The following is a 24,669-nucleotide window of genomic DNA, read 5'->3' on the forward strand; positions in this document are numbered from 1 at the left end:
CGGGATAAACTGCATCTTAATTTAAAAAGGGACCCCCAAAATGAAATTCTTAAAATAACCTATAAAAGGTACAGGAATTTTTGTTGCTCATTACTTAGAAAATTGAAGCGCGAACACGATAAATTCTTATTAAAAAGTGCAAAATCAAATAAAGAAACCTGGGCTGCAATAAAATATGTCACCGATAGTTCAAGTAAAAAATCTTCTGCCGATGAGTTAATTAGGAATTGTAACGCATTGGATGCGGTTGAGGACATAAATAGTTATTTTTCTAATGTTGGTAGAGAGCTAGCTGAAAAACTTACAGGGTGTAAGTATAACTACATATGTACAAGATCTAATTGCTTGACTAACTCCTTCGTACTAATGCCACCAGATGAGGTTGAGGTGGAATCTCTCATCTTAAGCTTAAAAAATGATTGTGCCACTGGTTGGGACTCTATACCAGCTCGATTTCTAAAAATGGTAAGACATGTCATTGTATCGCCGCTTACTATCTTGTTTCAGACATGTTTTAGGGAAGGCTGCTTTCCAAAAGTCTTTAAAAGGTCTCTCATTACTCCTGTTCACAAGGGTGGGGCACGGGATTGTGTTGCAAACTACAGACCGATTTCTGTGCTTACAGCACTATCAAAAATCCTAGAAAAGATGCTTAACGTGAGGTTAATACAGTTTTTAAATCGGTACAATATTCTGTCCAGCTCACAATTTGGTTTCAGAATGGGTATGTCAACAGAAGACGCTGTGGGTAGCTTGATTGAGTTTGTCACAGAAAAACTTGACAGGAAACAAAAGTGCCTTGGTGTCTTCCTCGATCTTGCCAAGGCATTTGATACCGTCTCAATACCTATACTTGTGGACAAATTGGAGCAAATTGGAATAAGAGACTCAGCCCTGCTTATTTTTAAAGATTTCCTTAGTGGTCGGGTGCAAAGGGTTAAGATTAATAATTATATTAGTTCCGACGCAAATGTAACTTTTGGAGTTCCGCAAGGCAGTATTCTTGGTCCAAGTCTTTTTCTTATTTACATAAACGACCTATGTAATATGTCCCTAACTAGTTGCAGGTTGTTTACCTATGCCGATGATACGGCTATAGTTTTTTATGGGGACACCTGGACCGAGATACAAAATATTGCCGAAAGCGGACTGCAGAAGGTGGCTAGATGGCTCAGGGAAAATTTACTTACTTTAAATATTTCTAAAACTTCGTATATTCAGTTCCAAACTATTAATTCCCATATGACTGATATTAATCTTAAAATACACATATGTGTCTCTGAGCGCAATTGTACTTGCATTAATATAACAAAATCCAATACCATTAAATACCTCGGTATCGAATTAGATAATAAATTGAGTTGGCTTCCTCACATTGAGATTATAACGGCACGCACGCGAAAACTAATCTGGACATTCAAAAAATTACGTTATGCCGCGGAATTTGAACTACTCCGCACTGTTTACTTTGCCTTAGTAAAATCGGTTATTGGATACTGCGTGAGCGTGTGGGGTGGAGCGTGCAAGTCACATCTAATTCAGCTTGAAAGAGCCCACAGATCTTTACTAAAAGTAATGACTTTCAAACCCTACAGATTTTCAACCACACTTTTATATAAACAGTGTGAGCTCCTCAGTGTTAGACAGTTATTCGTCTTTAATATAATAGCCAAACAACATGTCCATACCCCTTATAACCCAGAGGTTTGCAGTAACAAACGCTGTATACCAAATGTACTCCCCACAGCAAAATTCCGTACTACCTTCGCAAGGCGACAACGAGCATTTCTCTCAGTCTTTCTATATAATAAAATAAACAAAAAATTAAATTTCTACCCTCTTTCACTACATGACTGCAAATCAATTGTTAAGACTTGGCTTTTGTCCTTAAATTATGAGGAAACAGAAGATCTATTTAACTAACATGCTACAATAATATTTTAGTTATTTTGATTCATTAATTGTGTGTATAATTTATATATTTATACTAGTGTTACATATACCCATATGTAAAATGTATAATTATGTATATTTATGTATTATGTATATTTATGTATTTTAGTATTTTATGTGTATGTACCTATTTTATTACCTATTATATTCATTGTAATTTATACTGAAACATTTTTTTTAATATATGTTATTTTTGTTTAAGTATATTATGTGTAAGAAGATAATTAGATGTAATATCTGGAATTTACAAATGTCTATAAAAAGTATTGTCTTGTAAAATTTTGAATAAGCTCTCTTGACACTTGTTACGAATTATATTGGGAGAAGCCACTGACTCCTGAGATACAGGCACTAAAGCCTAGTTTAGGTGTCAGAGTCTTCATAGGATTTCTGTAATTACAAATATGTCAATAAAGATTATTATTATTATTATTATTATTATAATATAAAAAATAACTATTAATTTTAAATCGTACAAAAAGAATTGAATATTCTGTTTCGAAGGACCATAACATGTATCCGTTATTTTTATTAATTAACATACATATTTCTTTAACGCTAATAGGGCCCTATTTGAATTGATGGTGAAATCGATGGTCGAGTATCTGTACTGGAGCGGCGCACACGAAGCACCTCGTAAGGCTCGCTTTCCGGACCAATTCACTGATGACCTTTCCACACTCGTGACTAATGTCACCGCTGAAATTATTGCCAAGTATGATTTTTAAACTTAAGAACTCATAATTTATACACTTCTCACTCACAAGAGTTATACACATGGCCGTAATATTGTCAAGAACTTTATAAATAGTATAATATACTACTTATACTACTATAATGCTTGATATTTCAACCGATTACGATATTAAACAAAGTATGAAATGAAAGACAAATTGCAACGCCATCTGCTGATTTGTGAATTTAAACCATCCAGGGTCCATCCCACCTGCATACAAAAAAATTCATTCAAATCGGTCCAGCCGTTTAAGAGGTGTTGAGGAGTTGAGTTGAATGACAAACACACGTACAGTAAAATTATATATATAAAGATCTTAAACGGTATGGCCGTAACGAAATCGTAAATGTATTACATTTATAACGAGCCTCTGCCTGCTGTAGCCTGTAATACAATAATAACTTCGTATTATGAATAGAAAATAATAAAGTAGACTTGGAATAAGAATATAAATTAGCTTAAATAGGCTAAGATTTTTTTTAAATACAAGATAGTTTTCCTCAAAGCCCAAGACAGTTTAAAAATATTAATTTAAAAAATAGTATTAACATTGTTCACTTAAATAAGTAAAATATTTTATCATTTTTTTGAGCCGTTAGTTTTATGATTTTTTCAATAACATTTGATGCATTTTCTCCATTATAGATATGGCAAAAATAGTCGTCTCACCCAAAGCTTAAATAACAGTTTGGCGTTCTTCATGTTTGACCTACTTAGTATCATGGACCGTGGTTACGTTTTTAACCTGATCAGAGGTTACCACAAACAGATGTGCGCTAAGATATCGTCTTTGCCTGATGCTGTACCCTTAGTGCATTATAAGGTAAGATGTTTATGAATTTATATCATCCTTAACAATCTTAATCAAATTTGTGATTGATTAGTATGAGGGTAGAATTAAAAGTAACAAAATTTGATTAGTATGAGGGTAGAATTAAAAGAAACAAAATTTGATTAGTATGAGGGTAGAATTAAAAGTAACAAAATTTGATTAGTATGAGGGTAGAATTAAAAGAAACAAAATTTGATTAGTATGAGGGTAGAATTAAAAGAAACAAAATTTGATTAGTATGAGGGTAGAATTAAAAGAAACAAAATTTGATTAGTATGAGGGTAGAATTAAAAGAAACAAAATTTGATTAGTATGAGGGTAGAATTAAAAGTAACAAAATTTGATTAGTATGAGGGTAGAATTAAAAGAAACAAAATTTGATTAGTATGAGGGTAGAATTAAAAGAAACATAAACTGAAAAAATATATTCGGTATGTATGACATACGGCTTAGATTGTTGACTTGTATCCGTCTAAGAGTTACAGCAACAGATAAATTAAATTGTTTTATTGTTTAAAGACATAAGTTTAATGATTTGATAAAAATCTGTTGGGTCTAGACCTCAGATTTCTATATCTGTTTCATGATCATTTTAAATCTAATAGGTAGTGATCAGCCTCGTGTGCCTGACACTTTTATGTAAGACGAGCCGTTTTCCGCGCGATGTTTTCCTTCACCTTTCGAGCGAATTTTAAATGCGTACATAGAAAGAAAGTCAATTGGTGCAGAGCCGGCGATCGAACGTACGATCTCAGGATGAGAGTCGCACACTGAAGCCACTAGGCCAACACTACTCTATTTCACAAAAAATTCACATCAATTCCTAAATGTAAAAACAATGGCATCTACGATTTAATATTGTAAACTTATTTATCAACAAAGTTTCAAAACAAAATATATATATATATATATATATATGTATAATTCTTATGTTTCCTTTTACATCACTATTCGCTGCTGTTCATGTATTTGTAAGATTAGCTTTTAAGTTTTTAGTCTGTTATTAATATTTTTTTTTGTATTACTTTAGATTAAGGTACTATATATTTTTTTTTTATATAACATTTGGTTCTGCACTTCTAGCACGCATCATGTTTCTTTTTTTTTTAGTTTTCCTCTTTAACTAGGGTTGCCTGGAAGAGATCGCTTATTAGCGATAAGGCCGCCCGTTGCATCCCTTATAATTTTTTTGTATTGTGTTTCTTTTTTTGCAACGAAGTGTAAATAAATAAATAAAATAAATTAATTTATTAGAATTTTTAACAGTACACAATATTTAAAGTACACAACATCTTTTGTCTTCAGTCACCGTGACCACGCACGCTGTAAAGCACGCGAAACGTCGGATAAATTTAAAATAATGTCAAATAGTTGTAAATCTATAATAATACATAACTTTAATCCGGTAAAAAGCGTTTTTCTTTAAATGTGTAATAAGGGTTATGTTAATCAAAGACAATACTAAGTACACAATATCTTTTTCGATTGATGTTTTTACCTCTGTGTGTGATTATTGCAGCTATCGTTCCTCCGTATCGTCTGCTCTCACGAACATTACGTATCCCTCTGTCTGCCTTCTGGCCCTGGCAGGGCTGCATCACCAGCGCCCTCTGCCCGCTCTTCAGGCTCCTCTGAGTGTCGCAATGGAGTATCTCTATCGGGAGAGTTCAGATCTCGGCACTACCTCGCTGGTTTGATGCTTGCGGATCTTACAGCTGCTTTGGAGTTGCAGTAAGTACATATATTAACCGCTTAGTTCCCAAAGACACGTACAAAGTAACCATAAGTAATTTTGCCGCTGATGGATTTTATTTTTAAATTCAGTATGAAGATTGGTATAAATACAAAACAACAAGTATGAATAGAGTACATAATTATAGATGTACTCATTTGAAAATAACAAAATGAAAACATAACCTATATACACTAGTAGAAATCTTAATATATATAAAAAACGTGTCACGTTGTTTGTCCGCTATGGACTCCTAAACTACTTAACCAATTTCAATCAAATGTGCACACCGTGTGCAGTTTGATCCGACTTAAAAGATAGGGTACATCTACATTTATACCCGCAATATTATTTTATTGCAAAATATTTGTTTATTATTTGATAGTCACAATTCTAACAGATGGCGCTGTGTTGAAAGTACCAACGTTTCACATAAGCTACAATTTAATGGCATAACCACCAAAAAAGCATGGTGGTCCCCATGACTGGTGTTCTCCTACAGTTTCCCTTGAATAGTTTACTACTATGTAATATAACAAAAACCTTAGCCACAGCAACGCTTGGCCGGTCTGCTAGTATTATATATAGTAGGTTAGAGAATGGTTTAGATTTACGATTAGTTGCACAAGATAACGTCTATCTAGTCCCATAGTATTAATATAGATTAAAAGTTATACCATTTAATTTTTTCGATACGAACTTTTATATTTGACCCAGAATATAATTACTATTTATTTTAAAAAAAGATTTTGACTGAAAATAAATATAATTAGACATTTGTCTACTGTAATCTTTTCTCCTTTTAATGTTCTCTTTCATCTTCTGACAGAAGTCCAGTTCTCCAATGTGCTGCAGTGAACGCCGTATTATGTCTCCTAAGTGCACATGACGCTGATCCGAGACTCACACAGCCAGAACTTAAAGCAAGAGTGGCGTCCCTATACATGCCATTATTGGGAATTGTAATGGATGCCCAACCGCAGCTATATCGGGGATTTGACAGTGGTAAAGGTGAGTTTTGAGGTTTTAATTTGAGTTGAATATTTTTTTTGAAGTAAAACTTTTTTAGGCGCGACTAGGGAGTAACTCAGATTTTTTTTCTGACGGAAGTAACGCTTACTTGTGTAGTTAGTTAGTCTGTGTAGTTTCCGCTATTTAAAAATAATAATTCGATTATTTATTTCCAAATTTTTCGTAAATATTTTAAATTGCAAAGTTTTTTGAAAATCTCTAAATATACTTATTGATATATTACTTTTAAAATAAGTAAATTAATAATAAATTTTCTGACGCGACATTCTATAATATTCAATAACAGGATTATATTGACATGTGCTGATCTAACCTTCGTATTTGAATAATCTTTATAAAGCACATGAATAATAAATATTATTATTTCAGTTAATATTTAATAATTTCAGTGATATATGCCGTCAACGCCAAAGAAGTTTTACTTCAATCGCGCTTAAAGGTTACACGCACACACTTTTTTTACTGCATATGTAGTGTGTATAACTTTTCCCATACAGGTTTTTAACTGTTAACTGTCTGTAGTGTGTGTAAAGATTACTGTGTATTATCTATTTCTTATTTTTTCAATATTTCAGTGCCGTAGTTTATTTATTGCAGTGAAAAAAATTGCGTGGTTTGTTGTAATTAAAGCATTTAGACCAGCATTTTTAGTCTTCAGAATTATTAATAATAAGTTTCTAAATTAAGCTGGCAACACACTTGCGATCTCCTGGTCTTGCAGGTGTCCATAGGCGACGGTTAACACTTAACTTAAAGTGACAAATGACAATTCACTTTAAGTTAAGTGTTCCTGCTCGTTTGCGTCCTGTCCCATAAAAAATCTATTTACAGAAATATTACAACTAGACGGGGAAATGGGGCAATTTGGAAGTTTATACCCTGCATCCTCACCAGAAGGTGATTTTAAACAGGTAAGTTGTATTCATACTAGTAAGTAAGTTTTTTCCATTGTTACGTAATTCCTAAGCCTGCATCAGATTATATTTAGTTCGGCGAGTAGTTTTTCTATATAACAGGTTCACCTGATGTTAGTGATACCCTCCGCCCACGGACACTCATATTGCTAGAAGGCTCGCAAGTGCGTTGCCGGCCTTTTAAGAATTGGTACGCTATTTTCTTAAAAGACCCTAAGTCGAATTGGTTGTGAAATACCTTAGTGGACAGCCTTCCACATAATAGTGGTGCACTGCAAAATATTTTATTATTGATTTTTGATAATTCCTTTTCTATTGAATAGAGTGGCCGCCCGCCCTTCAACAGCGAAACAAGTCGGAATCTACTGATGTGCCTTGTCTGGGTACTCCGTTGGGCGGATCGCTCTGCCCTATCCTCCGCTGTGGCTGACTTGCCGCCCGCCCGTCTTCATTCGCTCTTCGCCTTGATTGATCTGTGCTTCAAATGCCAGGAATATAAGGTGCTATACGTATTACTTTTGTTATTTGCATTTTTATATTGATTTCTTTTCTAATGACATACTTTTATAAGAAAGAGAAGAAATGAGAAAGAGATAATAGTAATATTGCACCTGTGGTGGAAGAATTCAGCATCCTTCAAAAACAGAATTACCCGAATGAATTATGAAATGAATTTAGGGTGGTTGATAAATAGATTAGGTTCTTTGCTGCAGTTAAGTAAATATTCATATGATTTACAGGGTCGCAAAGAAATAATGAAATGCGCGCAACAAAACGTCCGTAAAACAACGGACATAAAGGCAAAGTTAGAAGACGTTATTCTCGGACAGGGATCGGCGAGGTCCGATTTCATAATGCGGCGTAAAGGTGCGTATCATATTAACGACGGTTGGTCAAAGTACTAAATAATATTTATTCTTATTATTTTAGCTTAACTATTTTGCAATATGCGTGATCCTCTAAGGCAAATCGCGTACTTATATGACCAAGATATCTTTAGTACCTGGACTAAAGCACATAATAGCGATAGATATATGTAGTTTTTTTTTTATGACATTATCACCTTATATATATATATATGATGTCTTTAAATACTGTATTTTAACAATAAAACTCATGTGTATAAGATACTGTTTTTTATTAAGGTGGATCAAGTGGGCGCTCAGGCGGCCGTGACCGTTGGCGCAAAGAGTGGGTGAGGGGCGGGACAAGATCGCGACCCGCGTCCCCCGCCCGCCCGCAACCCGCTCTCGCCGCTACGCTCTCCGCTGAAGTGTCATTGACCCTTTTGCACTCTGTTTGCGCTATTGTGCAGGTGAGTTATTCGGAACATTATTTGTTGTATTATTTATTTACATACTAATATCACAAAGTAGCTGCGAAGCACTGTTAGTTTTATTTTCCGGTCATACTTTCTCCGAGTTGTTTTAAAAAACATATTTAATTAAATATTAAAAGATATGTATCTTTAATAATAAAGTTTAAATATATTTTTCATAGCGATTTTTTTTGCGGGATATTAATATCTTAGATTTTCTTACGTAAAGTATTAGACGTTTAACGAGTTAAGGTGTGAGTTAAATGGTGTTGAATCTGAGAGTGCAGCAAATAAAAACTGTTAATTTTTTATTACCAAATAAAATACCAACAATAATAAATATTAAATAAAATACTGGCAAGACATGTTAGGTATAAAGAAATACAATAGCACGCTTGATACAATTAAAAATATCTCGAATTGAAATTAATTATAATACCTGCTTTACATTAGTCGCTAGGTCATTTGTGTGTGTGTGTGTTGGTAAACAGACTCTTCCGAGGTACAAAAAACAGACACTTAGTATTTAAAATATACAATTATGAACATACATTCTTTCCTATGTTTTTTTTTTTAAATTACTATTAATTAGTTTTCACCTTACTTTATTATAATTTTTTAGTCATGTAGCGGTTCTGAATGGAGTCAAGCGGCGTGTAGCGGCGCTCTAGGGGTTGTATTACGCGCACTTCAGCGCAATCAGAGCACCAGTGTCTTACAGCATATGTTCGCTACTGTTCGAGCTCTTATTCACAAGGTAACAAATATATTGACGACTCATTGGTTTAATGGTTAGTACCCCTGACTACGAATCGATAGGTCCCGGGTTCGATCCCCGGCTGAGACGAACATCGATGTGATGAGCATTTGGTGTTGTGCTTAGGTCTTGGGTGTTTAAATATGTATTTATATGTCTATCTATCTATAATATGTATGTAATATGTATATATATATCCGTTGCCTAGTACCCATAACACAAGCTTCACCAGCTTAGCATGGGACTAGGTCAATTGGTGTGAATTGTCTTTAAAAAAAAATATATATATATATATATATTAAATGAGTATTAACAAGGCAATACTAGTATAAGAAAAATAAGACGATATTTTGTTTCTTTTTCCTCCAGAAGTTTTTTTATTTATAAATAATGTTGTGGGTTTTTTTTTATCAGTAATGGTTGTTATTATATTTATAATATTACTTTTCCTTATATTTTCTGCTTATCATTATCGAGTTTACTACTACCAGTTTTATAAATAATGTTATAATGGCCTGTAAATCGCCGTTTTTCTTGGTCGTACGTAAGGGTGTGGTCGGGACATCAAAACGTCACGAAATATTCCCAAGATAAAGTTAAAACAAAAGAATGAAGAATATATTTTAACTACTGGAACTAAAACCGCGTTGAAATGTCAGTGAAATCTATCAGTGCCATACAGTGTACGTTATATACCGGATATAACGTACCTACATGCGTGTACGCATTACTTTCCTTTGATATTAGCTACCGGCAACGTTGATCATGGGTCCACTTGTTCCTTCGCTATAGTGAACATGAATAGGCGGATTTAACCTTGTTTATGAATTCCCCAGCTGGGCTGGTCGTGCTGCTCGGAAGAATGGGGGCCAGGTATGTGCCGCGTGCTGCTGCGTCACTGCGCTGCGCTGGCTGCCTGCTCTCGCGCACACGCCTCTGCTACGCTTTATGCGCTTATGAGGCAGCACTACCATCTGGGAAATGTTAGTATACCGATAGTGCAATAAAATTTAGGATGAACTTTATTGTTGATTTCAGCACCGGTACTCTATAACTTCCAACAGCGATTGCGATTCAATCATGTATTTGTATACCACGCAATAATAGGCTGACATAAGCGGTACGGATATTAAGGGAATTGTACACAAAAAGTTCTGGAGCAGTATCGCTATTGCTATAAGTTACAGAGTACCGCAACAGATTGTAATATAAACTAATATGTGCATACGTAGAACATCTTGAGAAAACCGGCATGTCCTAGACTCAAATGATCTAAGACATGCAACGAATCCATGGGTCCCGGGTTCGATCCCCGGCTGAGACGACCATCGATGTGATGAGCATTTGGTGTTGTGCTTAGGTCTTGGGTGTTTAAATATGTATTTATATGTCTATCTATCTATAATATGTATGTATATCCGTTGCCTAGTACCGATAACACAAGCTTCACCAGCTTAGCATGGGACTAGGTCAATTGGTGTGAATGGTCTTTAAAAAAAAAAAATAGTCAACGGCATTGTCTGGCACAGAAAGCATATCACCTACTTGCTGAGAGATACAAAGGTCCAGAGTTTAAAAGGTTTTAACGCCACTAGTTTTAGTTTTTAAATAGAATACTGTAACTAAGCAAAAGAAGAAAAATCTTTTTAACCGGATTAAAGTTATGTATTTTTATAAATTTACAACTATTTAACATAATTTTAAATTTATCCGACGTTTCGCTTACTTTACAGCGTGCGTGGTCACGGTGACTGAAGACAAAAGGTGTTGGATGTCAAAAAGTTTCACAGCTGTAGAGAAATTTGCACAACAATACACACTTTAATCCGGTTAAAAAGTTTTTTCTTTAAATGTGTAAAGGTTATGTCAATCAAAGACAATACTATAAGCAAAAGAAGTTTCATTTTTCTATGCAAGCAGTGGGTTTTTTAGGTTCGCCAAATGTTTGTAAGGAACATCGTCACACCATGGTCCACATTACACGCAAGCAATTATAAAGATTAAAAATTACAATTAAGTTTCAAGTTTAAAGACGAGAATATAATTAAAACCGGAATTTGGAATCCTTTTAAAACTAAGCAAACAAATTTTACAGAATTTCAGCAGAATAAAGATGCAAGTGACAATGTCCCTATCTTCTCTTGTTGGAACTTCTACAACCCTCAGTGAAGAATCTCTTCGCCGAGCACTCAAAACGGTTCTGCTGTACGCTGAACATGATCAAGATCTTCAAGATACAGCCTTCCCGGAGCAGGTAAACAATTTTTTTTAATGTTACAGGAAGCAGACGGGCAGCAGGCTCATCTAAGATACCGCCGCCCATGGACACTCGCACTGCCAGAAGGCTCGCAAGCGCGCTGCCGGCCTTTTAAGAATTGGTACACTCTTTTCTTGAAGGACCCTAAGTCGAATTTGTATATACATAGTATATAGTATTCAAACTATTATATATGAATAGGTACTAGCTGATCCGGCAAACGTCGTTTTTCCATGTTTATCATTTATAATAAAAAAAGGGGTTGATCGTAGAGGGGTGAATATTAGGGGTTGTATGTATTTTTTAATGTTGTATCATAAAAAAATTTATCTAAAAATTAAAAAAAAATTAGGGGTGGACTACCCTTAACATTTAGGGGGATGAAAAATAGATGTTGTCCGATTCTCAGTTATACCCAATATGCACACAAAATTTCATGAGAATCGGTCACGCCGTTTCGCGGAGTTTAACCACAAACACCGCGACACGAGAATTTTATATATTAGATATAAAGGTAAATCAAATAACGGTTTTGAAATTTGACTTTGAGGTTATTAAATTTTAATGATAATGGCGGCAGCTGATACCAGCGCCATAATAATAAAATTTATTTCAGACTCACAGAGAATTGTGTTATAATTAAGTTGATAACACAATTTACTTAATATTTTTTACAGGTGAAAGATCTGGTATTCAACCTGCACATGATCTTAAGCGACACGGTGAAAATGAAAGAATTCCAAGAGGATCCTGAAATGTTGTTGGACCTCATGTACAGGATCGCAAGGGGATACCAGCACAGCCCAGATTTGCGTCTCACCTGGCTTAATAACATGGCGCAGAAGCATATGGAGGTAAAGTTTTAGAGCTATTATTTTAAAATGACCTACTGACCAAAGCAATTGACCTACCCGCTGCATTGCTTAATATGTAAGTAATACTTTATACCTATTTTAGTATTCTTATTCTAGGAGTACATTGTCTTCACATATAATTATTTAACTAATGTATATGTCACCGTAAAATTGTAAACACCGTTAGATTGTAATCTATCTCGCGAGATTGTAAACTGTCGAAAGATTGTGAACCTCATAGAACTGCTTGCAATTTAACGTATTATTATTCGGTAGTTATATGAAATTGTTGGGAAGTAAAATTAATCTTTAATTGACCAAAGAAGTTTGAATGATAACTAAGTTAGTGTAGTACAATCTACCGAATAATAATACGTTAAATTGTAAGCAGTACGCTGAGGTTCACAATCTTTCGACAGTTTATAATCTCGCGAGATAGATTACAATATAACGGTGTTTAAAATTTTACGTTAACATATACAAAATATTGTAAACCTATTTTAAAAGGGTAAGTGTGGTGTTTCTTGCCCATTCTTCTCCACACGAACTACCTTTTGGAAAGAGGAACTAGAATTATCTTTGTATTTTATTTGATGTTCAAAAGTGCCATTTAAAAAAAAATACATTGTATTTGTTACCATGGCAACAAACGTGTCATTTGTTTACGTAAATACGGGCCGTATAACTTTATAGCACGATTTGAGCCGTCCCGTTGTAGCGATCTATTAAAATAATTTTTGACTAAATAGGTATGAGAAGAACTAGTTACATACAAAAAAAAAAGATTTTATATACTATACTTTATTAAATTTAAACATATATAATATATTATCTAGAACCTAATAGACCAGTGCAGATAGTCTTTAAAAAAAATAAAAAGTGAAAAAAATAATAGTAGGATGAAACCTATTTGAACGCTTGATATAGTTATCACTGGCGTTACTTAATACATTAGAAAACATAAAATTAATTTTAATATTATATTATAAACAATTAAAATGTCACATAGTATTTGCAAACATTGTCTATGCAATGACCATGCAGTGATCGTGATTTGTACATGCTTTTAAGTCACCCCTGAGCGACCTAAATATGTCATAAACGACACTTGCTTTACAGCGTTCAAACCACTTAGAGGCTGGTATGTGTCTCGTGCATGGAGCCGCCCTAGTGGCGGAACATCTCCGGGTGAGTGGGCGCGGCGCCGCCCTTTTAGAGAAAGTCACACACAATGCCCTAGACGAGAGTTGCCCTGACGTACATCTGCCGCATCATCACTTGACTTGTCAGGAATTGCAGGTTTCTATACTTTTTATTTTAAAAAATCTACATTTTAATTGCATTTGCCGGCTTCTATTGCCTATAGTTATTAGTAGTTTAAATTTAGTCTAGTCCCGTCATACATTTATAACTTATTTTGTGACCCTTTATACGTAAGTACTCTGTATCTGTCTCTTTTCATCATAGCGTAAACACAATTTGATAGAAAGAGATGAAAGCGATATGCAACTATATGAGCGCAGCCACACGATGCGTTAACGGTGCGGTGCGGCGCCGGAGCGGTTCATACAACTTACTATACGGCGTCGCACCGCAAGGATTTGTGACCTGCGGGACGAGGCTGTGAGGTGTAAAATATATTGCCAAACCGTAACGCCCGTGTGGCACCCTATAGCTCGAAGTAATTGCGGTGCGGCGCCGCACCGCACCGTTACCGCATCGTGTGGCCGCGCTCTAAGACAATTTAAAAAAGCATTTAATTAAGTATGTAAATTTATTTGACAGATCTTACTTTTATCAGTCCTGTCATACTGTTGTCTAATCATTAAACTTAATTTGGAAGATTTACCATTAAAATCAATGCAAATGTTTAATGAAAATTTATTTATATATTTATGACTTTATTACACGCAAGCTAATATATAGCTTCACCTGTATGTATGTATGTAACCGACTACTTCGGACTCGATTTTGACCCACTTTAAACGTACAGATTTTATTCAAATTTTGCGCACCTGTCAAAGATCGATGACAATGCAATAATCCGAAAAAAAAATAAACTAATAAATAAAAAAAATAATAGTTAAAAAAAACTAAAAAACACGCTTTTAGGCTTTACTGGAGCATGCAGCCGGTGAGTTGATGACAGCCGGCATGTACGAGACGGTTAATGAGGTGTACAAAGTATTGATACCAATTGCAGAGGAGAACAGAGATTACAAAAAACTTGCAAATATACACAGGTCAGTTTATAATTGGGAAAAAAAAGGTTTTTTATCAAGTAATTTAAGATAATAACCGTTTTTTAAATTGTTTTTAAACCTGAAGTTCTGCTAAATTAACAACCAACGATGATATTATAAATGACTTAACTGCATTTTGACATAGTTGGTGCTGTTCTTTTCATCCATTTGTGTTAGACCAGTCATTATAGACATTCGAAATCGAAAATTTGATAATAATTCCAAAAGTTTTCAAACTTCGGTCAAGTGAATGGTACATTGGGACGACAATAAATCTCATTTTGCAACCTTGTCCGCAGTCCGGAACATTGTTAAAATTGCAATTATTAATTAATTTTTGCTGTATGGTCGTGAAAAAAATTCCAAAAGTTCTGCAAACTTGGGGAAATTTTCGATATAATATTTCATATCACGTATAAAATTTGCAACCAACCTAAGTGTACGGAACATTTTTTGTTATTTATTTTATTTTCGATATATCTGTCAAATTTGCAAAACTTTTGGAACGTTTTCCTTCAGTTTAATAAAGAAAAACATTAATTTTTAATAACAAAAAATGTTCCGTACACTTAAATTGGTTGCAAATTTGACACGTGATGTAAAATAATATATTTAACACTACTCCAACTTTGCAGAACTTTTGGAATTTTGGTCTCAAGAACTGAGCAAGTTATCATTTATTGCATTTTTAACAATGTTCCGGACCGCAGAGCAGGTTGCAAAATTTTATAGTTTGTTTTAATACCACTCCCGACCTTACATCAAAATTTGAAAACTTTTGGAATTATAATGAATTAATTGTCTTGACTGACTGGACTATGTGGTACAAATGATTAATTAAAACTTGAAATATATACGAAAAGTCGCTACATCTCTTAGAGATACATTCAAGGAAATTAATATACTTACCTTTCCCTCGCAACATATTTATGAAAATACTATGTATGTATACAAAAATAGTGATAAGTTTACTAGAATAGAACAAACGCAGGCTGCAATTTCCCCGTACTAGACTATCTAAAGTTCTAATAAGTAATTCTTTTTTGGGAAAAAGGATACTTTTCTTTAATAAAATCCCAGAGGCTCTTTTATCTCTGCCTTTCAATAAATTTAAAGAAATGTATTAATAAATTAAAGAAAAGCTGTGTAAAAAGGCTTACTATAAAGTTAACGATTATCTATTTGATAAAAGGGCCTGGGACTAGTGCTAGACAGGCTACTTCTAATAATTTGCGATATTTGTTTTAAAATAAGTGCTGTTTGATGATTTGCTTTACGCCGGCTTTTTCTCTCGGCAAAGAAGACAGAGGGTGTAGCTCTGTCTTCTTTGCCGATGAGTAGGGATGCCTACAAATTCAAATTTAATGACGTGGAATAAGTGATACATGTATCTTATGTTCCTTAATAAACATATTTTATTTTTACTCTATTTCATTTTGGCTATTTTATAGATTAAATGTACTCTGTTGTTGATGTTTTAGCAAACTAAGCGAGGCCTTTAGTCGTATAGAGCAGCTTCATGGTAAACGTGTGTTTGGGACGTATTTCCGGGTGTCGTTCTATGGAGCGCGCTTTGGAGACTTGAGTGGAGAGGAATTCATTTACAAGGAACATGCCCTTACTAAACTACCGGAGATATTTAGCCGACTTGAAGTTAGTTTTATGTATATATTTTGTATAAGAAATAATATAAACTGTAATTGTTTAATGATGAATGAAGCTTTTATAATTAAAACTTATAAGTGTCATTGAACGTCGATGCAGAATATAAAAAACACGTCCGTTGTTCCACAACTGAGCGTTTCTTAAGGAATTTTTCCGCGCAACCTATATAGAACCAGGTGCCTATTGAAGTATTTCTGTACCAATTCGACGTAGGGTCAACCAACCAAGTTAGTAATAGGCCCCAATAGCAAGTCTATTAGGCCCTTCTGGCAGTGTGACTGGTCTATAAAAAAAATGTATGCTAATATAATCTCGAGTGATTAGTCATTATATGTATTAAACGGGTTTATAAGGTGTGGTAATAAATACTTAAATCTTGAAGTACAGAACCAATTTACGGTTCAAGTCAGTTGTATAAAAACAAAGAATAGTGTAATTATTATTTAGAAAGAAAAACAATTTTGTTTGTATGTGCTGATAATTATTTTTATTACAGAATTTCTATGGTCAAAGATTTGGTCCTGACAATGTGGTGATCATAAAGGATTCCAACTTCGTGGATGTCAACACACTTCAACCGGAGAAAGCGTACATACAGGCAAGTATTATAAATAATCCAGGGTTTATAAGAGTTTTTGTAAAACTATCGTCGACCTAAACCGTGCCCATATAACAAATATTTCAGATAACATATGTCGAACCGTACTTTGAGCCTCACGAACTACGAACCAGAACCACGCACTACGAAAGGAACTATAATATAAGTAAGTGTTATTATATATATTTAAGCTTTACATATATATATATATATTTAAGCTTTACATATATATATATTTAAGCTTTACATATATATATATATATATATATATATATATATATATTTTTAAGCATTACCTGTCCAAATCATATACTAACTTTCGTACTAACTGACAGAGTCCTTTGCATTGTCTACATTTGTTTCAATTTATTGCTTTGTTTTGTTGCATTCTTTGTGACTAAGTTATTGCATATCTTATGTAGTTATGCACTTCTTGCGTTCACCTTATTTAATTTTTTTCTTCTTACGAAAGCCATAGGCCATATCGGCCGCCCCTTGTCCTCCTTACTATTTTTTTTTTTAAATCCATCTGCAATCAGCCTCTTGGCTTTTATCAGATTTTATGGGAAATGATGGCAATTAGGGAACGCAAATCCAATAATTTTTATTCCCTCCGTAATTTGTAAACTGTCAGACTGCGGCAAGTTTCGCCCTTTTTAGCCGATACACACTGTCCGTCGTTTCCAAGAGGCCCGAAGCTAGGGGGTTGACGTGTTGCTGAAGTCTCATTTTGTATCGCACGGTTGATCTTTTAATGTCTTTCTCGACAGTGGCAATTCCCAAATATTTATGGACTTCATATGTCAATATGTATTGACGTCTTAACCACAGCGCACCGCTCATATTTCGCAGTGTTTTGTTTTGTAGCCGCTGCAGGATTTCGATATTAGACCGGCTTGCTGAAAGTTACTTACTATTTAAGTATTTAATTGTACAGTATTTCTATCACATATATTTCATAAAACTAAGTAAGTGTAATTGTATATAAGTCATCTCTCTCTTAACTATTATTTCGTCTCTTTCTGCTATATTGTTTTAATGCTGCGATGAATAGAGACATAAGATATATCTCTCTCTTTAATCGACAGGTCATGCTTGAAGTGTGTCGCATTCATACAGAACAGAAAAATGCGGAAAAATATATTTTCAATCCCTATCGAATAAACGTTTTGTATATAAGTTGTTTGAATTAATTCTTGAATGTTATAACCCCAGAGCGCTTCATGTACGCGACTCCATTTACGGCGGACGGACGCGCACACGGCTCATTGGAGGAACAGTGCAAGCGGAAGACCATACTTACTACGGCGCATCATTTCCCATACCTCAAGACACGGATACAGGTAAAAAAAGGTTTTTATGTTAAGATCAGTTAAATAAAAAAATGGACAGTTATTTTCTGGTTACTTTAGTTTTAGTTCTGAACCTGTTATAAGGGTCTCTTTTATTTGACCACGAAACCCCTTTAAATGTTGCCAATAAAAAAAGTATTTTATACTTTCTGCATTACCTATATAAATTCTTAGCTAACTTACAAATCTCTTCAGCATAAGTCTTTAAAAAAATCTCTGTTCCTCAATACTGAAAATAAACATGCACACATGAAAACATGTCTAAATTGCGGCGGGAGCCTATTCCTGATAATTTTTTTAGATCCTATCCCATTGTTAAGTGCCCATATAGAGATAAGGCCGTAGCCTATAGAGCCGAAGGTAGCTTCATGGATAATATTTTAGCTTACTATGACTCTCGTATGTCATCATACATTTTTGACGTGTTGCTGGAGCACAGATCGCAGCTGGAAAAATCTCGCATAGAACTGTCAAATGTCAGTAAGACGAATATCACAAAGAGTGACGCGCGGCTCTACGGTCCGGAGCTTGACCGGCGAGAGACGCCAAGCCCGCCAGACCTTAAAATAAAGTCCCTTTTTAGAAAAGGGGAGGTTTGACACTCCCCTGGTACCTAGCTTCTCGGCCACAGATCTACCTGATCGCGTGCCTGATAGGCTATTAGGGGTCCTATGTATAAAAATACAATCCGTATGTGGAACACTAGTGTAAGGCCCTTTCTCCACTGCTCATGAGAACAATATCGGAAGGCCGGATTGCGCTTCTCCACTATATCCGATCCGACAATAATCGATACTTGTGTATTTATCATGCAATTTTTATATTAACTAAAACCCACATACTTAATTTTATTAATAAAACGTTCTAAATTCTGAATATGTATTTTATGGCCCGGCTAGTTTATTACTTTTTTTTATATTGTCTATCTTGATAATTAGTTTATTTAGTAATAGTGAACTAATTATTAACTTAATAATTAGTTCACTATTACTATGGTATAAAAATATAAATAAATAGCAACATAATTTGGTGTGGTCCAGGTTATCCAGATTCTTTCAAATTAAAGAAACTATAAATAAACCTGTGAATAATAATTTATAACCTCTTGGATATACTTGGACCGATAAAACACCGCGTTCCGATCTAGCAAGTTATCGGATGCCGGAGTAGTGGAGAAGCACGTTCACTGTTGCGAGTTTCTAAATCGGATCGGTAATTAACGTTTGCCGGACCGGAGCAGTGGAGATACGGCCTAAAAGGGCTAATGATCTGAAATAAGTGTACAAAAAGCTTTTTCGATCTTATAATTATTGAGCGTGCTTTTTTTAGGTTGTTCAGAGGAGTCAAATGATTCTGTCGCCGATAGAAGTCGCTATTGAAGATATACAAAAGAAGGTATTTTTTATTATTTGTTTAATAGTAGAAAGGGTAATTTCTCCTTTTTTTCTGGGCAAATTGCCTTTCTTAATAATAAAGAGCTCGATACTAGGGTTATGGTGGATATATAACATGTTTAAAAATGTATCTATGACTATATACTACAGTTAACTTACCTGATTTTATAGAACTATAATTTTCCCTTTAGATGAACAAATAAGTTATTTAAAGAAAAACGCTTTTTACCGGATAAAAGTTATGTATTATTATAAATTTACAACTATTTGACATAATTTTAAATTTATCCGACGTTTGTTGTAAATTTATAATAATAAATAACTTTAATCCGGTAAAAAGCGTTTTTCTTTAAATGTGTAATAAGGGTTATGTTAATCAAAGACAAATAAGTTATTATTAAAAACTATCAAATTATCTGATTGATAACCTTGTTTTCCCGGTTTTTCCAATTTTGTTTAGTAGAAAACCTATTCCAAACTTTTTTACAGAAATATACATAGTAACCAAGTATTTTTTGTAAGGACTTGAAACGTCAGGTTAATATAAATTAAAGATTTAATAAATATTATTGTTTTTCAGATAAGCGAGTTATCAGCAGCAACAAGTCAAGAGCCGGCAGATGCAAAGATGCTGCAAATGGTCGTGCAAGGTTGCATCGGCACTACGGTCAACCAGGGACCTTTGGAACTTGCGCAGGTAATTTGTTATTGACACGATATTAGAATCAAATAAAAACTTATTTTAATTTTTTTAAACTTGAGCAGCGCCAAAATTAAACGTTCTAAGAAGCATTTATTCATCTATATAGTAGAAAAAGCGGTGATGCTAACTCCTACAGAATGTTCCCACTAGGACCAACTCGAAGTACCCCTAAATATTGAATAAAATCCCCTAAAGTTTTTGTTAAACACTTGGTTTGAGAGCTAATTTGAAATATGTATAAAATATAAATTGTATAAAATTTAGATTTTGGATTTTGACCTTTTTGATATTTCAGTTACACTTTGAGTTTAAATTTGATTTAGTTTGTTAAAATTGTTTAAAATTGTGTGTTTTTTAAGAAAAAGAAAATAGTTTTATTGTATAAAGTACCCCCTAAGTACCTTCTAAAAAACCCCAGGACAACTTAATTCACCCTAAATTTGGGGAGAAAACCCCCTAGTTGGCATCACTGAGAAAAATTCAAATAAAATTTAAATGAGATATATATAACCTAGAGCCGTTTCACAGATAAACAAAAGTAATAATTATTATATTAGTGTAGTAGAAGTAGAAGAGCTAAAACAGGCAAATATGCATAGGTTGAATAGAATCACTATGTATTGTATATAAAATTCCTTTGACAGAACACATTTCTCAGAATCTGAAAACCTAGATTAACTATTTCAGGTGTTCCTTGCGCCAGTGGCAGAGGGCACACAGCCTCCAACCAGACTAACGAACAAACTGAGACTCGCGTTCAAGGACTTCTCTAAAAAGTAAGTCATATTTAAAAAAAACATATCTAAGTCAAATTCCAATTTTCCTTGCCCTTGATATAACGAAGTGTTCGTTAAATATTTTTAATTGAACTTTCTTTACCAAGAAACCTAACAATATTTTAGATGCCAAGACGCGGTGCGTAAAAACAAGAACCTGATAAGCAGTGAGCAGCGGGAATACCAGCGGGAGCTGGAGCGGAATCTGCAGCGTTTTTCGGAGAGACTTGCGCCTCTTGTACGCCCACCACCTTCGCCTTCACATGTCGCACACCTCACGTAAGAAACTTTTAGACAGACAGATAAAAGGATACATTTTGATAAAACAAAATAACATTTCTACCAAAGTAGGTATTACTTGGTTTCAAGTTATTGTATAAGTTTTCTTAATCATTGCTTTAATTAGATTCCGTCGTTACATGACTTCTTCTTGTTCGTATATGTTAGGTAAATATAAACTTATGTGCTAATTGACAGTATAAAGTAAAATTAAGGTATTACTAATATGTACATAAGACATGACTCTAAAAACGTTATGGAATTCACTTGTAAATGATCATTAATTTATCAAAATAGCTGAAAATATTGTTTATAACGATTTAAGAATGATCATGAAAAAGACCTATAGAGCTGGTAGCGCCACTATTTTTTTTTTTGTTTATAAATCAGACACGTGACACAAAACGGCCAAGGTTTGTCGAATCGACCATGACGTAGCATGTCTAATGCTATATTGAATTTTAATTTCGTCGGAGAACTCGTTTTCGTTTTTGATCGAAATATAATGTGTGTGTTATTTAAGACAAATCGAAATATCACGTCAATTTGATGTTTCCATGCATGGTGTGTCACAAAGACTGGTGCGACGCCATCTTGCCTAGAGAAGCGTTTTGGCGGGTTCTTAAAAATATAAATGTTACATTTTTATTTCTATAACCAATGCTTAACAGAAATAAAAATATCAATTTGTATAGGTTCGAATCACTAATAAATAACCTGTATAGTTTTATCTTAATATCTGACTGTCATTTTCAGTCAACAATTTTAACCATTTTCTAATTCATCGTATTATTTTCAGCAATGGCGTAAGCAAATCTGAATATAAGTATTAGGACAAATTTGCTGAATTGAAGCAGTAACACGCGGAAGACTGACTCGTATGACTTAAGTACTCATTTATATATAAAACTTTTGATGTAAGGATCGTATGGAAATTGAGAGTGAAGATTAATGCTCTTTTGCAGGTGTATATAGCAAATTTCAATATCAATAATGTATTCATCACTTAATCTTTATCTTGATACTGGGAATTAAATTTTTAATTTTGAGTATATATTGCAGTCACATCTTTGAACTGAGGGCTTTAGCACGAACAATATGTATAATCGCTATAATAAAAACGTCAGATTTTTATATTAAAAACTTAAACATTGGTTGAATAGAATACTAATAGTAGAATCTCTCATGATTAAATCATAATACTGTTTGGGACACGATAATTAGGCTCTAGTTATGTAAGTCATTATTTGTATTTAAGATTTGACTTTTTTATTAATTACATACATATTTATTATTTTCATGCAATCAATATTATTTGTATGCAATCATTTACATTACTTGCATTTATTGAATATTTTAAAAAATTATTCGTATTTTTCGCTCTATTGAAACTAAATATAATTCTTTAGTACTTAAGTATTTACGCACCCTTTCGAAAGACAAAGCTATGCATTTGCATATGCATACAAGTTTTGAAATTACACCATTATTATGACATGATTATTATGCATTAATTCAATTATTCAACCACTTAAGCTGTTTGTGTAAAAAAACAATTCAAAAATTAAAGTTTATACTAATCAATGTTTCTTTAATTTGTTCTTTAGAACAATTGTTTATCACACTATGATATATAGATGAGACCCTTAGGAGTTTGATTTGACTGAAGTATGTCTACCATTTTGACAAATAGGATTATCCTCAGAGATATTTAAATATTTGTGAAAACATTTCTTGAAATAAAAGAGCTTTGCTAATGTTTATTATTTATTATACGTCTTGACATAATTTAGACTTGTGTGTTAAAGGACAAAGTCAAATACTTACTGACAAACCTAAAGTATTATTGTAGTATGGAATAACAAAGTAAAATCCATTGTATTTATACAATCTTCCACTTATATAAGCCTTAATCCAAAAGTAACGTTAGATGTCAAAATTTGGTTAAAAGATTGACTATTATATATAAATCTAACAATCCAATAAAAATTGCGTATGTCTACAAGTAGCAAGTGCGATGATATAGAGTATTCAACACTAATATGTCTAGGATTAAAATTCGACCCCTAGATTATGTATATCCATAACCAACTAAAAATATTTTATGTATTATTAGATCATGAATGTTTCGCCAACACTCAATTCCAATAAAGCTATCGCAATTAATCCCATTATTACAAAAAACACCAATCTAACAATAAAAATCGACTACTTTTACAAAAACTACCGAAAATGTTAATTATGTATGTAAAACAACGTAAGTGAACAGAGTTTGTCAGTTTTTTGTAAAAAAAGAAATCGTTAATTCAAGTTGTCAAAGATATCTGATACGAACGTCGAAAGTTATTTTGAAATAATACACAAGGCTAAAAAGAAAGGACATAAAAACAAAAAAAAACTGCTCAAACACGAGCACAAAGTATCTTACTCTAGGAGTATCTGCCACATATAAGAACAGTAAATGTATTTTATACAAGACTATGGAATAATACCATATACTATATATTAGAATACTTCACTTAGCTCCAAATAAAGCATGTATGAATACTTACCTTGAGACTAATGGAAAAAGCATTGCTGCTGTTGAAATCTCTTAACAAGCATGGATAATTAGCACTAAATGCTGATCATCTGGATAATTTTTTATGCGTTAGTGCATATATAAGGACTGCTCAAATTCATTAAATACATTTTTCTATTTGTGGCTATATTTTCTCAATAATAAGATAATTCATCATATATTGACAAATTAAAGAAAACATGTACAGTAGAGATTGACAATGAATGGGATGCTATTATAAGTAGTTTAGCAATAATCCTTCTACGGAAAATAAAGCTAAATAAGAAACTGCAAGCTATGTTGAAAAAAAATTGTTTAGATTAGCATTAATAATAATAATAATGATAATCTTTTTACAAAAACAGTATTTTTTATGTTTTGTTACAAAAACCACTGAAGTGATATTTTTTTTACAAAAACAACATAACACAAACCTTAAAATTGTAATTTATGAAAAGGGCTTGAGATTAATTGCTATTAAATCTAAAGAAAAGATTTTCACAGTTTTAGCTATATTATATCAGATAATAATATTTATCAATGTAATATTTTGCACCAAAAATTTTTATATTTCCTAAATAAAGTAATTCTCAAAAAGTTATGTAGTTTTTGTAAAAAACCCTTTGGTTGTGGTGCAAGTTGAAAGAAAGCAGTACTTTATTTAATTAGACTTGTACATGGTCCGGCAAAATACTAAATTAAGTCACCAATTAA

The 24,669-nt window shown here is 33.4% G+C and overlaps 1 protein-coding gene across 3 annotated transcripts in view; it reads left to right on the forward strand.

Annotated features, from left to right (window-relative positions):
• The window catches only part of LOC125050838 (dedicator of cytokinesis protein 7), a 39,208-nt gene extending 16,055 nt beyond the window's left edge, over positions 1–23,153 (forward strand). For all 3 annotated transcript variants that reach the window (XM_047650885.1, XM_047650887.1, XM_047650886.1), the window contains 23 exons: positions 2,519–2,668; positions 3,335–3,512; positions 5,041–5,252; positions 6,083–6,264; positions 7,117–7,196; positions 7,523–7,699; positions 7,940–8,066; positions 8,345–8,514; positions 9,140–9,274; positions 10,111–10,257; positions 11,370–11,528; positions 12,209–12,385; positions 13,505–13,684; positions 14,498–14,628; positions 16,110–16,281; positions 16,790–16,891; positions 16,979–17,057; positions 18,107–18,234; positions 19,573–19,638; positions 20,218–20,334; positions 21,028–21,116; positions 21,243–21,395; positions 22,195–23,153. In XM_047650885.1, the coding sequence (XP_047506841.1) occupies positions 2,519–2,668; positions 3,335–3,512; positions 5,041–5,252; positions 6,083–6,264; positions 7,117–7,196; positions 7,523–7,699; positions 7,940–8,066; positions 8,345–8,514; positions 9,140–9,274; positions 10,111–10,257; positions 11,370–11,528; positions 12,209–12,385; positions 13,505–13,684; positions 14,498–14,628; positions 16,110–16,281; positions 16,790–16,891; positions 16,979–17,057; positions 18,107–18,234; positions 19,573–19,638; positions 20,218–20,334; positions 21,028–21,116; positions 21,243–21,395; positions 22,195–22,228 (3,145 nt within the window). In that variant the 3' untranslated portion in view covers positions 22,229–23,153. The remainder of the gene's footprint in view (positions 1–2,518; positions 2,669–3,334; positions 3,513–5,040; positions 5,253–6,082; positions 6,265–7,116; positions 7,197–7,522; positions 7,700–7,939; positions 8,067–8,344; positions 8,515–9,139; positions 9,275–10,110; positions 10,258–11,369; positions 11,529–12,208; positions 12,386–13,504; positions 13,685–14,497; positions 14,629–16,109; positions 16,282–16,789; positions 16,892–16,978; positions 17,058–18,106; positions 18,235–19,572; positions 19,639–20,217; positions 20,335–21,027; positions 21,117–21,242; positions 21,396–22,194) is intronic.
• Positions 23,154–24,669: the final 1,516 nt, after the last annotated feature.

The sequence above is a fragment of the Pieris napi genome, chromosome 7 (assembly GCF_905475465.1).
Source record: "Pieris napi chromosome 7, ilPieNapi1.2, whole genome shotgun sequence".
Classification (NCBI taxonomy): domain Eukaryota; kingdom Metazoa; phylum Arthropoda; class Insecta; order Lepidoptera; family Pieridae; genus Pieris; species Pieris napi.